This window comes from Heptranchias perlo, chromosome 32 (assembly GCF_035084215.1).
Source record: "Heptranchias perlo isolate sHepPer1 chromosome 32, sHepPer1.hap1, whole genome shotgun sequence".
Classification (NCBI taxonomy): domain Eukaryota; kingdom Metazoa; phylum Chordata; class Chondrichthyes; order Hexanchiformes; family Hexanchidae; genus Heptranchias; species Heptranchias perlo.
Genome location: NC_090356.1, coordinates 24,547,989 through 24,563,640, shown reverse-complemented (window position 1 = coordinate 24,563,640; position 15,652 = coordinate 24,547,989). Strand labels below are relative to the sequence as shown.

General features: G+C 41.7%; 1 protein-coding gene across 1 annotated transcript in view; it reads right to left on the bottom strand.

Moving 5' to 3' along the window:
• Window positions 1–15,652, bottom strand: part of exosc10 (exosome component 10) — a 58,151-nt gene that overhangs the window by 15,137 nt on the left and 27,362 nt on the right. Inside the window, exons 13-18 of the mRNA XM_067970647.1 lie at window positions 15,589–15,639; window positions 14,017–14,128; window positions 11,913–11,963; window positions 11,504–11,579; window positions 7,440–7,537; window positions 6,184–6,279 (exon numbers count right to left, since the gene is read on the bottom strand). Coding sequence (XP_067826748.1) covers window positions 6,184–6,279; window positions 7,440–7,537; window positions 11,504–11,579; window positions 11,913–11,963; window positions 14,017–14,128; window positions 15,589–15,639 — 484 coding nt within the window. The remainder of the gene's footprint in view (window positions 1–6,183; window positions 6,280–7,439; window positions 7,538–11,503; window positions 11,580–11,912; window positions 11,964–14,016; window positions 14,129–15,588; window positions 15,640–15,652) is intronic.

The following is a 15,652-nucleotide window of genomic DNA, read 5'->3' as shown; positions in this document are numbered from 1 at the left end:
AAAAATGTCAGGAAGATTTCCTCCAATCAGGTTTTCTAGGGAGATCGTAAACATTTTGCAATGTATTTACCATTTCACTAGAAATAATGAATATAGAAAACCTTCCCACTAAAGTTATGACTTCACTAACAGATCGTGACCTGAGGAAATCTAACCTTCCCCCATGTTCTAGCACCAGACAACTCCCTCATGTCATTGACAACAATCATTTGTACCACCAGGTTATCAATACAAATAACATTAATTAACATTTATTACTGAATAATATGATGAGATAAACAAATTATAGAAGGTTAAATGTGATGCAGCGGGTCCTGCAGAACACGTCAATATAGCCCAAACCTATTTCCTCTGCATCTCCAAAAAGACACATTTGTACATCATTGCTGCTAATGGATCTTCCGTTAAGGTCTCTGGAAGTCAAACTTAAGTATTGGAACTGTGATCAGCCACCCATTTTACATAACATGGACACAATAAATACATTACTTCAAATTTTATTAACCTCATTAGGTGAGGTGACATCTGTAAAATGGGTCACAAGCTGGATACATTTTTACTGCAGAAAGTTAAGGGGAAGTTTTACGGGTTTTAGTATTTGCACCAGTGATGAGTGTACTGGGATTATTTCTGCCTCAAACATTTGTATTAGTTTTTATTTTCATGGTAAATGGGCAGATGCTACAATCACCAAATAAAACCCAAGCAAAAATAACCCATCTTATAGTAGCTTCAGCATAGTATGGTGTTAGTGTGAGAGATGTCATGCCCCACAAGGGGCTTACCTACTTTCTGACCTGCCTTATCTACTCCTGCACATTGTTCTCTTTATGCAGTGTGTACATTGTGGGGACTGTCGCTGGCCGTTTGCTCTTGTAATGTTTTGCAATTAGCAAATTCCTCTATTTTCTCCTGTCACATGTCACCTGTGGTCAAGAATGTGAGTGACTTGCTTCCAGCAATGCTGTTCTGGTTGCTGGAAGGCTAATAGCTACTGCCAGGTGTAAGGAAATATAGTTTTCACACAAATGTCTGAGGAATTCAAAGGGTTAGACTTAACCGGGTTATGGGTGAGAAACAACAGGAACCAGCCTTAGTGCAGTAATTAAATGTTTAACGAGTTGAAGTAAATGTCGAGTGATTTGAAATTTAAGTTGTGTTGAGTATTGGTGAGCGTGAATTGACATGTTAAAATATTGGGACATTTTGAAGTAACTCTATTTGTTTAATCATGCTTTAAGGTATACTGAAAATGTGATAGCTGTTAGCAAACTGAACCTTTGATCTTGTGATTGATGGTGGTCATAACAAAGTGACCATGAAGGGGAAAAAACAAATGGTTAAAGGATCTCTGCCAGCTCTGTGATAAAGATCTGGAGCAATTAGATTGTACTGCAGAATTGTTTCATAGAATGTTTAAAGTTAATAGAAGGAAATACTATTGATTTCTGCTGTTTTTAATGGATTTTCAATTACCACGGATGGATAAAAATTGGTAAATCTTTTGTGCCTTCATGGCTTATGTTTTGAAAATTGGAAGTTAGAGAAGCTGAAATTTATTATCCAGAGTTTAATTGTATTAGGATTTTGTGCAAGTTATCACTGCTATAAAAGCACAAAGACTTTTTGGAAAAAAGATCAATTTGAACTTCTTTAAAGCATTTTTGTTATAATTACATCACAGCTAAAAAAACTGCTATTGTGATTCACTCCTCCCCCACCCCCTGAGCTTCCAGTATGTCCATCTGCTGACTCATAAGCAGTTTTATTATCCCTTAGTGAGTTCCAAGAGAGAGAGAGAGAGAGAAACTTTGGGAGCTAGACAGAAAAGCTAGTTAGTCTCTCGCATGTTCCTCTGGACACATTTTTCTAGGTTTGTTTCAGTTTAAAGGGATTATTTTTTGAAATAGATCATTTATTGCTCTTGTTGAGGTGCTTTAAGTCAAGCTAATAAGATTTTTAAGTTTCTTAATTTAATTTAAGTGGATATTTTACAGTGACAGAAGGAAATCATGAATTGACAAATTAACTCATTGGACTCTCAAGAAGAGCCACAATAGATTTCCTGTTATTCTTTTCTTTTACACAGGGAACTATGGTTTTCGGGACCGCATGAGTGTTAATGGTTCAGGATTACCAAGAGTAGTTCTTTGACATAAAAATGGCTTCACAAAGTTATGGAGCAACATTTGCTGGAGAAGTGTTGGTGCAGGAAACGATCCAGTGGTGTGAAAAATTTAAGACCTTATCTGCAGACATCAGCAGATATCCAATATCACAGCAGGTGACGATTTGGACTGAGACCTTGCCTCTCAAAGGCTCGGTTTTAACCAATTCAGGATTATTTGTTATTTTCCGAGATAGCGTGCTCGAGGTGGGATAGATATGGGAGTTACATCCAACAGTAATTACGAGCACTTCTGTCTCTACTGTAAAACCACAAAGCCTGGACATAATTTGTTTCTGAAACTGGAATTGATAGGATAAATTAATATGAGTTGCTGTTCAAGCACTCGAATTGGGAAAAATTACCTGTAGTTTAGGGGGATAATCAAATTATATTTTAAAATAAAAGGAATTGAGTCTAAGTGGTTCCTCTCCAACGCTGTGTATCAAGGAAGAAAGTATTTTGAGGGGGAAATGAAATTGTACATTGACAAGTCCTGTCAGTCCACCAATACTGCTCTCGAATTGGGATAATGAAAAGCAGTTCAAGGTGAAGTAAAATAAACAAAAAAAAATTAAGATACTGGACCAGACTGTAAATATTGTATTGGACAGTAAAGTTCCTCCAGGGCTCATGAATGGTAATTTAATGGGATGTGTAAAATTGGATGAGAGGAAGTGATTGAGAATTAAAGTAAAGAAACAGAGAAATTATACCATCAAATGGGAATTTCGATAAAGTCATTGACCTGGGCATGATTTGCCAAAAGATATCAATCTAGTATAAATGTACAATCTAGTGAAAGTCAGGAAATTGATAGCTTTCTTGTGGAGATATTTGTGTCCTTATCCATATTGAACAATGAGAAAACTGCATTTAATAGCCAGGCCACTACCTGAGACATCGAGACCATGCAGGGGGAGATAAACAAAGTCCTCCAGACACCTCCCGATCCGTTGGTAAGATAATCTGAAAGCCCAAGAATGGCTACAGTGGACATGAAAGATACAAATGTATGTTGCCATCGGAAACAGAGACCAGATTGAAGAACATGATTACAAAGGCCCAAGGCCTGGTGAGCTATTGGAACCACTCTTCAAACAGAAGTTGTTCTTACAGGATTAAATCTTACTGGACATATGACGTGTGCCATAGAAAACACAAGCACTATGAGGAAAAAGAAACTGGCCAGCAGAAAGTTATGATACGTTGTGTGTGAGGCAACTAGTATGCTGAAATGCATGATGAAGATGCACTGAAGAACAGGTCTCAGACATGCTCAGTTACTTGACAACAGCACGACATGAAATGGTTAATGTGGCCCAGGAGAGTGAGGAAACCTTTTAAGTAAGGCACTGACATGCTCCTTAGAGAAACCGACTAATTAATGAAACAATCAGGATAGAGTTAAACACTGGTACCTATCAGAGGGATTGAAATTAAAATAAAGAGGGACATAGAAATTTAGACTTCCAAAATTCAGGGTTAGGTTCCTTTGAGTTAACAATGAAATTAGGACAAGTGAGGAAAAATATTCACAAGATGGATATTAGTAAGAGGAGAGTTGGAGAATCTTTTAAGTCTATGATTTCTTGATAATATAAAACTGTAGTTTTCTTCACAGTATTATGATTTTTTTTGTTTGTATCACAATGTGTAATATTAACCAAATGAAACTTAGAAGCAATATGTATATTTCCATGAGTGTTTATGTAATAAAATGTAACTCAAGGTGATCTTAGACAAGACTGAGTAAGATCAAAATTGACCCAGAGAGGTTTCATTCAGGTTCAAAGGGAGGGAGATGTAAACTGAACATAGTCAAGTATCCCATCTCACATAGCGTCTAGGTATTTAGCAAGAGGACAGTGGTGGGAGAAACAAAGTTACTGTCTCTGTATGAACAAAGGCAGCTTGTAAGTCAGGAGATAAAGGATGAGGTAGTCACCGACGTGTTGCAGTTCATCTGAAGTTGTTTAACACAGAGCCAGCATGGGAGTGGGATAATTTACGACTAGGAGATAAGACCAGAGACGTGTACGTGCAACCTTAACAGTCAAATAGAATAAAGTTAGAGCTCTTGGGGCAGTTGGATGTCCACAGCACACTTAGACCAGAAGAATAAATGGCACAGATAGGTACGTGAGGCTGAAAAGATGAGAACGTTAGATAAGGCCATGTGACTATTGGAGATTACGATTGAAAGAATGAAATGAAACAACACAATGCTGACAATGAAAAAGGGACATTTACCATTTTGAATCATGAATGATGGGAAATAGTGTCTAATGTCAGGCAGAATCCATGGGTAAGATTATTCTCATATGGCTTTGTGCTTGTCCAGGGGATCATGATAATCGTTTTAATCATACTACTAATACGTGTGAAGCGGACCCCGACGAAAGTCAACCGTAGACAGCAGACGTTAGAAACCACACCTTTACTCAGAGGAAAACAGGATTGGTGAGAGGACTCGGGAGCCGGACTCTCTCGGCCTCAAGGTGGGGACTGTGAGGAGATATAGTTTTCACACCAATGCATGAGGAATTCAAAGAGTTAAGACTTAATGGGGTTATGGGTGAGAAACAACAGGAACCAGCAGTAGTGCAGTAATACTCGTGGTTAAAAACACACAACCATGCTATCTGAGGCAAAAACAGGGAAACAAAGGATGGGCCTGTATGTCCGAACATGTTGCTAAGCAATTACATTCCAGAATTAAGGCAGAACGATTGATGGGCCCGTAAAAGTGCTGATAAGGGAGCCATCTATAAGTGGCTTAAATCTGCTATGGTGGAAAGGGGGGCTAGGGGTTAACTCAGTGTATAAGCAGCCAGCCCCTACTCAGACTCAGGGTGGAGGACAGGAAAAGAAAGTACCAGGCAGGTAACTGAGAACGAGAAGGAATGGGGAACGAGGTTGCAGCTTCTACCTAAAGGACAACGGGGTAATATAATTCTCAATTGTGCTTTGTGGTACTGATTCTTACTTGTGCTAAATAAAGTCATATGGCTATTAACCATTATGGTGTCAGTCTCGAACATTGAACAGAGTGTCAAAATTGATTACATAGGAACCACCTTATCTCCTTGGTGCCACTCCATAGCAGCATGGCCCAACATTCATCAGAAGTAACAAGGATTCCACACTGCTGTAATCTAGTATATTGTTTTAACATCCAACACTTTGGTGGCCACATTATATTTAAATCCCTGTTCCTATCTGCATACAACTTGTTGCTGATACTAACAAATGTAGATGTTCTGATTTAGAATTTATCCTCCAATGAGGCAAAAGTACTAAAAATAGTCCTTTTCAAAACGCCAGCCTCACAAAGTTCAAACCAACAAATAAGAAAATAAGTGCAAATAGGCCTGAGTTGCCTGGGCTTTGAGGGTGCAGTTTGGATACCGTGAATGAACACATTCAAAAAGGTGATGGATAAATTAGAAACAGGACTGGAGGCTATTAACTGATATCAGAAGATTAAATACATGGTGAAGTAGATTGTACAAGATCTAAAAAAAACCTAGCATTTTGGACCTGACTGCATAGTTGAACTGTCCCAAAGTGCTTCACACAACAGTGTGTTGTTATGTAGGTCAACAACATCCAACAAATAGGATGAGTATCTGTTTTTTTCCAGCTGGGTTGGTGAAGGAAGGGAATGTTAGCCAGGACACTCAGGCAAAATCTGAATAATGTAATGGGATTGACCACACAAACAGTCAGATGGGACCTCGGTTTAACATCTCATCTGAAGGATGGTACCATCAACAATATTGCACCTCCTCAGCACTGTATTGGGAGTGTCAGCCTAGACTGGGTATTAACCTCCTGGTGTGAGAATTGAAGCCACAACCTTCTCATCTGGACAGCGCTACTGACTAAGCCAAGCTGACATCTGTAGAAAACGTGAGTTTAAGGGACTGAATTAAATGTTCCCATTTCCTCGAATGTGCATATGTAAAAATACACAAACATTTTGAACAGACAAAATCCTGTATGGAGCTTACCATTCTGAAAGGGTTTTCAAATGATTCTAAAATGGTTCTTGCTTTCTGTTGTGCGGTTGTCAATGTTTCATGTTCCTTTTCATTTGCAACAGAATCCTGCGGTTAAAAAAGGGTCACTTAATCCACACTAATGTAGCATGTGGAGGAAACCTTGTATAGGTCAACTACCAGTTGTCTTCTTTTAAAATATCGACACCTCGGCCATTGCCTGAATATTTAACGCTGCCCTGTACCAGCCAAATGTGATCAATGCTGTTCTAGGATTGTGTGGAGGGGAGCAAGCCCTGAGACCACCTGGTTGGGAGATGCTGCACGACTGTATTGTCTGACTGCATGGCTTCACTAAATTTTTACCCTGGATCAAGTCAAACAAAGTATTAGAAATTAAGCCCTTAGCTGGTCCATACACCTCTAACACACAAGTGTCACAGCAAGATGAACATATTCATAATTTTTATGTAGCTAGCAACAATTTCTTGTTTGTCAATTGGGTGGGGTGGGGTGGAATGAGGAGAAAGGGGGGAAAATATTTTAACAATGTAAGGCCTATCTCAGAAAAACACTCTAGGCTCAGTTGGGCTCATTTCAGCTCGGGTAATAGGTGTTCCACAATTGGTCTTAGCACCCCTGCTTTAGGGAAGGGAGTCAGGGTTCCCCCTCCTGATCAATGTCCAGTTACTCTGCTGGAAAGTGAATGTGTATGCAGATATTGGATGACAACTGGATGACAACAGGATTGGACTCAGCTGTGATACTACTTATAGTTGTATAACTTGTTAGCATTCACTGTCTATGCTCACAAGTAAAGAATGGCCACTTGGGTGAGGTACGGAAGGGCTTCTGGTGCCCCTAAAACCATACCCCAGCACTGTCAGAAAAGTGCGGGGGTGGAACTTGGGGAAAAGTGTAAAGAAAAACACTTGGACTATCAAGATTTTGTAGATACAATGAAACTGCTATTGCCTTTTTTGATTGCATCATCTCTGTAGCTGTTCGCTGTTGTGGGTCAGCTCACTATTTTGGAATTCTTTACTGTTTTACGGTTAAGCTAATTAGGTGCACACTTCTCAGGAACTGGAAAAAAACAAACTTGTCTCTCACTCAGCAGCTTGGCGGAGACCAACAAAACCCCACACACAAACTGATTGGGAGTTTAATCAGGAACTGGAATCACTAAAGGATGCAGCAAACACCTTAAACCACTGTTCAGTATGCACCAGTTATAGGTCGAGTTACCAAATAACAGAAGCACCTACGTCAAATATGGTGATGATCGCTTTGGCGGAAGTGAGTGTCAAGGTCACATTGTCATCTTCCAAATCTGGAAACAGTTTACTGGTTTGGATCAGTGGCACTGAAAGAAAAAAATGCAGGGGACATGTTTATTTTCTCAATTTGTATCACACCTGTTGTGGAGAAATCTTATCTTTTTGATCTGAGAGAGTTGCAATGTATTTTAAAGCAACAAGTTGTCAGGGTGTAGCATCATAGGATGGAGATGGGGTAGTGGTGGAGGGTGTGAAGCTTTAATGCACCAGAGCTGCTGAATGACCAATCTTGGGATTCAGTGCCATAGGAAGGCACAAGCCAGAGCCAAGCAACACCTTGAGGCTGTCTTAGAGTGGCAGTGATTGATGTCTGGGAACAGTTCAGCATGGTGCACAATAGATAAAAACAACAAATGGGCCATATGTAGGCTGCAAGCCTTGGCTATCTCCCTCCTGCAGACTACTCCTGAAATACAGCAGCAATTTCGAACAGCAAAGTCAAATTCTAATGGTTCATATGCAAGTAAGCTGAGAAGGGGCTTTTAATTACATAAAATTAATTCTTAAATTTGAATCTAACTTCACTTTCAGCCAGGAGAGTTATTGTGCACATTCCCTGAATTCAGTGTTTTCTGATTGTGTCTCCCCCATGGGTTCCTATGGTGTGCAGCTAAGGGGCTCAGAGACACTAAGACCATAAAATTGCACCGTGGAATACAAACGTGTTAACGCTGAATGCGCTTGTGTAAAATTCCTCTTTCCAGTGTTTTAGTGAAGACACTTTAAATGGGGGGGGGGTGTTAACACCTGTGCTAAAACAGTGGAGAGAAATTTCAGATGAATAATAGTAATAATTCATACTCTCATATCCCATTGCGTAATTTCAGGGTCTACGTTTGACACCCCTGAAATACAGGCAATTTATAGCACTACAGAAAGGGATGAGAAAGGATTGGTGGGTGAATGAGGTTAATGTGAAATAGCAAACTGCCAATACAAATATTTAAGTATTATTCCAAATAGGTTAGTTTACCAGTTCAAAAGCATTGCACTGAACCAACTAATAAAGAACTTCATCTTATCTGAGGTATGATAATTGCTGATGATTGCACAGTGTTCAGTTCCATTTGCAACCCCTTAGATAATGAAGCAGTCCATGCCCGCATGCAGCAAGTCCTGGACAACATCCAGGCTTGGGCTGATTAAGTGGCAATTAACATTCGCGCCAGACAATTGCCAGGCAATGACCAGCTCTACCAAGAAAGAGTCTAACCACCTCCCCTTGATATTCAACGGCATTACCATCGCCGAATTCCCCACCATCAACATCCCTGGGGGGTCACCATTGACCAGAAACTTAATTGGACCAGCCACATAAATACTGTGGCTACAAGAGCAGGTCAGAGGCTGGGTATTCTGTGGCGAGTGACTCACCTCCTGACTCCCCAAAGCCTTTCCACCATCTACAAGGCACAAGTCAGGAGAGTGATGGAATACTCTCCACTTGTCTGGATGAGTGCAGCTCCAACAACACTCAAGAAGCTCGACACCATCTGCACTTGACATCAAGGCAGCATTTGACCGAGTGTGGCACTAACGAGCCCTAGTAAAATTGAAGTCATTGGGAATCAGGGGGAAAACTCTCCAGTGGCTGGAGTCATACCCAGCACAAAGGAAGATGATAGTGGTTATTGGAGGCCAATCATCTCAGCCACAGGACATTGCTGCAGGAGTTCCTCAGGGCAGTGTCCTAGGCCCCACTATCTTCAGCTGCTTCATCAATGACCTTCCCTCCATCATAAGGTCAGAAATGGGGATGTTCGCTGATGATTGCACAGTGTTCAGTTCCATTCGCAACCCCTCAGATAATGAAGCAGTCCGTGCCCGTATGCAGCAAGAACTGGACAACACCCAGGCTTGGGCTGATTAAGTGGCAAGTAACATTCACGGTAGACAAATGCCAGGCAATGACCTGAGAGAGTCTAACTACCTCCCCTTGACATTCAATGGCATTACCATCACCGAATCCCCCCACCATCAACATCCTAGAGGTCACCATTGACCAGAAACTTAACTGGACCAGCCATATAAATACTGTGGCTATAAGAGCAGATCAGAGGCTGGATATTCTGCGGCGAGTGACTCACCTCCTGACTCCCCAAAGCCTTTCCACCACCTACAAGGCACAAGTCAGGAGCGTGATGGAATACTCACCACTTGCCTGGATGAGTGCAGCTCCAACAACACTCAAGAAGCTCGACACCATCCAGGACAATGCAGCCCGCTTGATTGGCACCCCATCCACCACTCTAAACATTCACTCCCTTCACCACCAGCGCACCATGGCTGCAGTGTGTACCATCTACAGGATACACTGCAGCAACTCGCCAAGGCTTCTTCGACAGCACCTCCCAAACCCGCGACCTCTACCACCTAGAAGGACAAGGGCAGCAGGCACATGGTAAAAGCACCACCTGCACGTTCCCATCCAAGTCACACACCATCCCGACTTGGAAATATATTGCTGTTCCTTCATCGTCACTGGGTCAAAATCCTGGAACTCCCTACCTAACAGCACCGTGGGAGAACCTTCACCACATGGACTGCAGTGATTCAAGAAGGCAGCTCACCACCACCTTCTCAAGGGCAATTAGGGATGGGCAATAAATGCTGGTCTTGCCAGCGACACCCACATCCCATGAACGAATTAAAAAAAATGATGACTGCTATTAACACTCTCTACTCATGCATATTCTTTGACTTAATAAAGAGATGCAGGTTTATATGACCATCGCATATAATGCAATGTGAAAAAAGAATCACTAGTAAGGTCCAGAAGCTTTAGAACAGAGAAAGCATTTGAAAAGGTACCTCTAGGGGTTTAATGTCCTCTGGTTGTGCACTGATTAATATTTACACATAAAATTCCTTTCTGCACTATTGAAATGCAGTTGTGATCAGTTTAAAATAAACTGATTAAAACATACAAACGAATTTTACATAAACACATCTAACCAGTGTGCTACCAGAGGAAGTTAAGCCCATTAATGGGGACAGTGTGGAAAACTCAGTACATTGAAGTGGTATGGCATGAGCTCACTCCAGCAAACGGGAAAACTAAAATCAGGAACTGAACTGAGTTTCCCAACTCTTCTTATTTCCTTTGGGTTATTCTAATATGGCAAGTTCTTTCTGGAATGCACTGTGGTCATTACTGGTTGAAGTATAAATCCTGTGGAAAACAATATTACTTTTAACTATGAAGTTTTAATATCACAGAATGTTTTTAAAATGGACATTTGGAGTTCTCGAATTGCACTGTTATTGCAGTCAGCACCACCCAAGTCCCTCTTTGCTCCAATGCACTGTCTCCTGTGCCCCATGGTTGAAGAGCAAATTTTGTCCAGTTTAATTTGCCAAATGGGCATAGCTCAATTAATTACTGACCCTGCAATTTTACTATATTGCTTCAACCCTCAGAACAAAATGATCTTTTGGATTAGCACAGAGTAAAATTAATTTAATTCTATTTAGTGTTCTAAGTACCTGATATCCTCTAGCAAGTAGGTTCCATCTGAGAAACTTTATAGAAGAAAACATTTGAAGCATTTTGAGAAATGTACCACTGTATGCAGTGGACTTATCCATGCAAACCCGATATGCCTGGCATTTTTTAGGAGTCAGGCAGCAGATTCGAAAGTCAGGAAGCAACAGGGAGGACCGGAGAGCAGAGAGTCGGGGAGGACCGGAGAGCAGAGAGTCGGGGAGGACTGGAGAGCAGAGAGTCGGGGAGGACCGGAGAGCAGAGAGTCGGGGAGGACCGGAGAGCAGAGAGGACCAGTATTAAATTGTGTGTGAGGAGGGCACATCATTAGTTTGCCTGGACAAAACAATACACACATTATTATTAATGCATTTGGTTTGAGCAGATGTGGTTTGCCTAGTTTATCCGACCATCCTGACAAACTGCCTCCGCTGTAAGTGGAGCTGAATATGCTAATGATCAGCAGAAAAAGCAAGAAATACAAAAATACCCACAAGCCTCAGCCTACCTGAGCCATGAACAACCTGCACATCATCCGAAGGGTGGGAACTATCATGAGGTCCAAAGAGCAGGTTCTCAGTTTTCTGTAAGAACAGAATCACAGTAATATCCCCTTATTTATCAGGAACAAATACTGATCTACTAACAAGCAGCACATTATCTCATTAAATCGTACTCAAAAAGTATTATGGCTACAGACACTTCTCAAGAAAAGACTAACTTATTTCATCTTTCTAAGGCAGCTGGAACACAAATGTAGGATTGTTTCCTAATATTTTTGCTACGCACAGCCACGGAGAACTGATACTAGCTCTTCAAATAGCAATCAGGAGGACCACTGCAATGATATAACGAACACTGTGAAATGAAGATACCTAGCTAACCACCAACTAGGTCAATTAGAGTTAAACACTTACGTCTGCCTTTAGTAACGGGCCTTTCTTCTGTGGCAATGGTGTTGATTCTGTCTGGAGAGGAAAGCATTAGCAATTAAGAGTTTCTGTTTCTTACTGTACATTGTTTTAAGTCAAAGGAGTTTCCATTACATTCAGTGGGTACAGATTCAAAAATGTTATTACCCATTAATGTCCAATAATTTCAACAAATGCATGTCCAGATGTAAAGAAAACATTGGGGATGGGGATTGGGTGGGGGGGGGGGGGGGGTGGTGTGTGCAAGAAACAAAGTAAAACAAAATGCACTTAATGATTACTAGAGCATTATGCAACCCCAGTGAATCAAATACCCAAGAACACAAAAGCTAGGTTTGCATGGCATGACACCAAGCCCAGATATATACACTCCCGTTGGAAGAAGTTTAAAGTTGGTTTATGTTGGGTTTAGTATATGCTATTGCTGTTAGTTTCCGACACAAAGATCTGTTACAACCAACCCAAATACAAAATAGCTGGACTCACTAATTTTGGGAAGACCTGCACTTGGGAACCACTGGTACCAGCAGGTCACTAAACCCAGGACACCGGCAGCACCGGCAGGTCACTAAACCCAGGACACCGGCAGGTCACTAAACCCAGGACACCGGCAGGTCAATAAACCCAGGACACCGGCAGGTCAATAAACCCAGGACACCGGCAGGTCAATAAACCCAGGACACCGGCAGGTCAATAAACCCAGGACACCGGCAGGTCAATAAACCCAGGACACCGGCAGGTCAATAAACCCAGGACACCGGCAGGTCAATAAACCCAGGACACCGGCAGGTCAATAAACCCAGGACACCGGCAGGTCAATAAACCCAGGACACCGGCAGGTCAATAAACCCAGGACACCGGCAGGTCAATAAACCCAGGACACTGGCAGCACTGGCAGGTCACTAAACCCAGGACACTGGCAGGTCACTAAACCCAGGACACTGGCAGGTCAATAAACCCAGGACACTGGCAGGTCAATAAACCCAGGACACTGGCAGCACTGGCAGGTCACTAAACCCAGGACACTGGCAGCACTGGCAGGTCACTAAACCCAGGACATTGGCAGGTCAATGAATCCACCAAAGAAGCAGCTATGATCTACAGTGAATCTAAAGCAACCCTATTTGGATCTTTTGGGTGGTGGGGTTGAGGGTGGATGGAGGGAGACCTTTGTCAGAACATGTGCTGGAAGGAGGGGCTCCACCCTCCCTGTTGACCTGTCTTTTCTCTTTTTGGAGCTAGTGGATCCACGGTACTTTGCCAGCAACCTTTGTTCTAATTACAATCTAACTTGTACTAATTATAATCCTGATCTTCAGGTTTTCTATCTGTTCTATTTCTGCCATTTTCCTATGTCCTCCCACTACCATAGCTGGTCGCCTGCCCTTTGTTTCCTTAACGTCTTTTAGTTCTTCAATGCTTCTTTCTATTATTGGACTTAAATAATCTGTCAAATCATGTAGCAATTATTCCAGTGATATTGCGTGTGTTTGTTTGTTCTTTTCCTCCCCCTTTTCCAATGCTGTTAATATGCCTGTCCATCATATTCTTTAGTTCGGAATGTCATCAGCTCAAAACGTCAACTGTCTGCTTACCCCACAGATCTGGCCCCAATTCAGTCACCAACAGGTATTGCTGGGGAGGGATTGCTAAGATTGAAAACCCATTCTTTATATGTGCTTTTACAATGTTGTTACATAAACCAAACAAAAAACACTCCTCCCCCACCTCATCTCATTTTTAGTAACCTGTGGCGTACCAATATAGCCATTGGGCTAACATTTCAAGCTCTACTGTCGTATGAACAATGTTGAGCTCAAAACACAATTGAAGTAACTGGCTCTCTATACATAAAGATAAAACATAGTGGATATCAGCAGTTGGCAATAAATGTAATGCTAACAATTATCAGTTCAGCTCAGTTCTATATTTATCCCACTTCCGGACTCACCAGTACAACTGGGAACCTCAATCCTTCAGGCACCAGTTCCACGTTGGCATGCCCAGCTGCTTCTCCAGTATTTATAATCAGCTCTTTATTAAAATTTCTCATTCCATACACTTGGAGGAGATAAAATCTGGATATTACCTTGAGAAGAGGCATATCACGTGCCTGTTGAACCAAGAGGTGCAGTTCGTTGATCTGCTGGCGAACCAGTGGAGGAATGGGGTTGCAGCAAGCTATGATCCCTTGAGGCTCTCTGGGAAAGAAAAGGAGGAAAGTAGTAACTACCCTGGGCTGGAAGAATTCTGCTGAGTCAGGACATTACAATGATCAGAAATGAATAAAAATTAAGAGTAACAATGAATTTGATTTTTTAAAAAGTGCTGCAGATCAGCCCCCCCAATTCCCCAAACATAAAATATTGTGATGGGAATTCTATCAAACTGAACAAGGAGACTAGCCCAGTAAACTTCCATTAGATACAGAACAATGCCACCTCATCCCTTATCTATAAAAAAACCTAACTACAGAGTGTAATGCACAGCTGGCAGACCAAAATTATACTGCCAGTTCTGTATCCCAGTGCAAAGAAGCTCTCACTGACTGGCTCATCAAATTTTATTAGAGGTGGGAATGCAGTATCCCTCATTGCCAGCAATAAAATGTTCAAATTTAACTTTAAAATATTTCTCAATCTGACTCCCAAGTTATACTGCTGCCTTCACACACACTGACAAGTAAAGCTGTAGTATTAGAGAACAGTTAGAAATAGAATTTCAAACAGTTAAATGGAAAAGGTACAGTTACTGTATACTGGATGCATAAAATTGTGCTGGTAATTTTTACAATTTTACTGAAATTGCACGTTACTAGGTATGTGATGTCGCTTTTATACTGTGCGAGGCCCATGCTAGTACTAATGGCTCCTGATGTGCGAGACCTGCATTTTGGGAGCCAGCTGCATTCCCAAAGTAAACTTGATGGATTTGCTCGGGCTGGCCACCAGGAAGATCTGGCAAAACAAACCGATCTTCCTGAATCTTGGCTGTAGGAGTTCCACGCACCAGGAATCAGCAGCAGGAAGGTACTCACCCCAGCATAAAAACAACTTTGCTAAGTCAGATGACAGAGAACATAAGAAATAGGAGCAGGCCATGCGGCCCATTCAGTAAGATCATGGCTGATCTTCTACCTCAGCTCCACCTTCCTGACCTATCCCCATATCCCTTGATTCCTTTAGTTCCAAAAATCTATTGATCTCAGCCTGGAATATACTCAACGACTGAGCATCCACTGGACTCTGGGGTAGAGAATTCCAAAGAGTCACAGCCCTCAGCAAAGAGATTTTTCCTCAACTCGGTCCTAAATGGCCAACCCCTTATCTTGAGACTATGACCCCTAGTTCTCGACACTCCAGCCAGGGGAAACAGCCTCTCAGCCTCTACCCTGTCAAGCCCTATAAGTTTCAATGAGATCACCTCTCATTCTTCTAAGCTCCAGAGAATATAGGCCCATTCTACTCAATCTCTCCTCACAGGACATCCCTCTCATCCCAGGATTGCTGCTTTGAATGCTTTAACAAGCATCGCCCATGGTAGCTCCTGTCTATCTTGAAATTGATCTCAGACTAGTATGCAATTCAGTCTTTCATGAAATGTGGACACAGAGCAAGATTTTTGTCACCACACATATTATTACAGTGGGGCAATAACTTACTTTGGCAGCTCCTCTGCTATTTTGATCATCATGTGGTTGGGTAACACATACCTGTTAAAAAAAA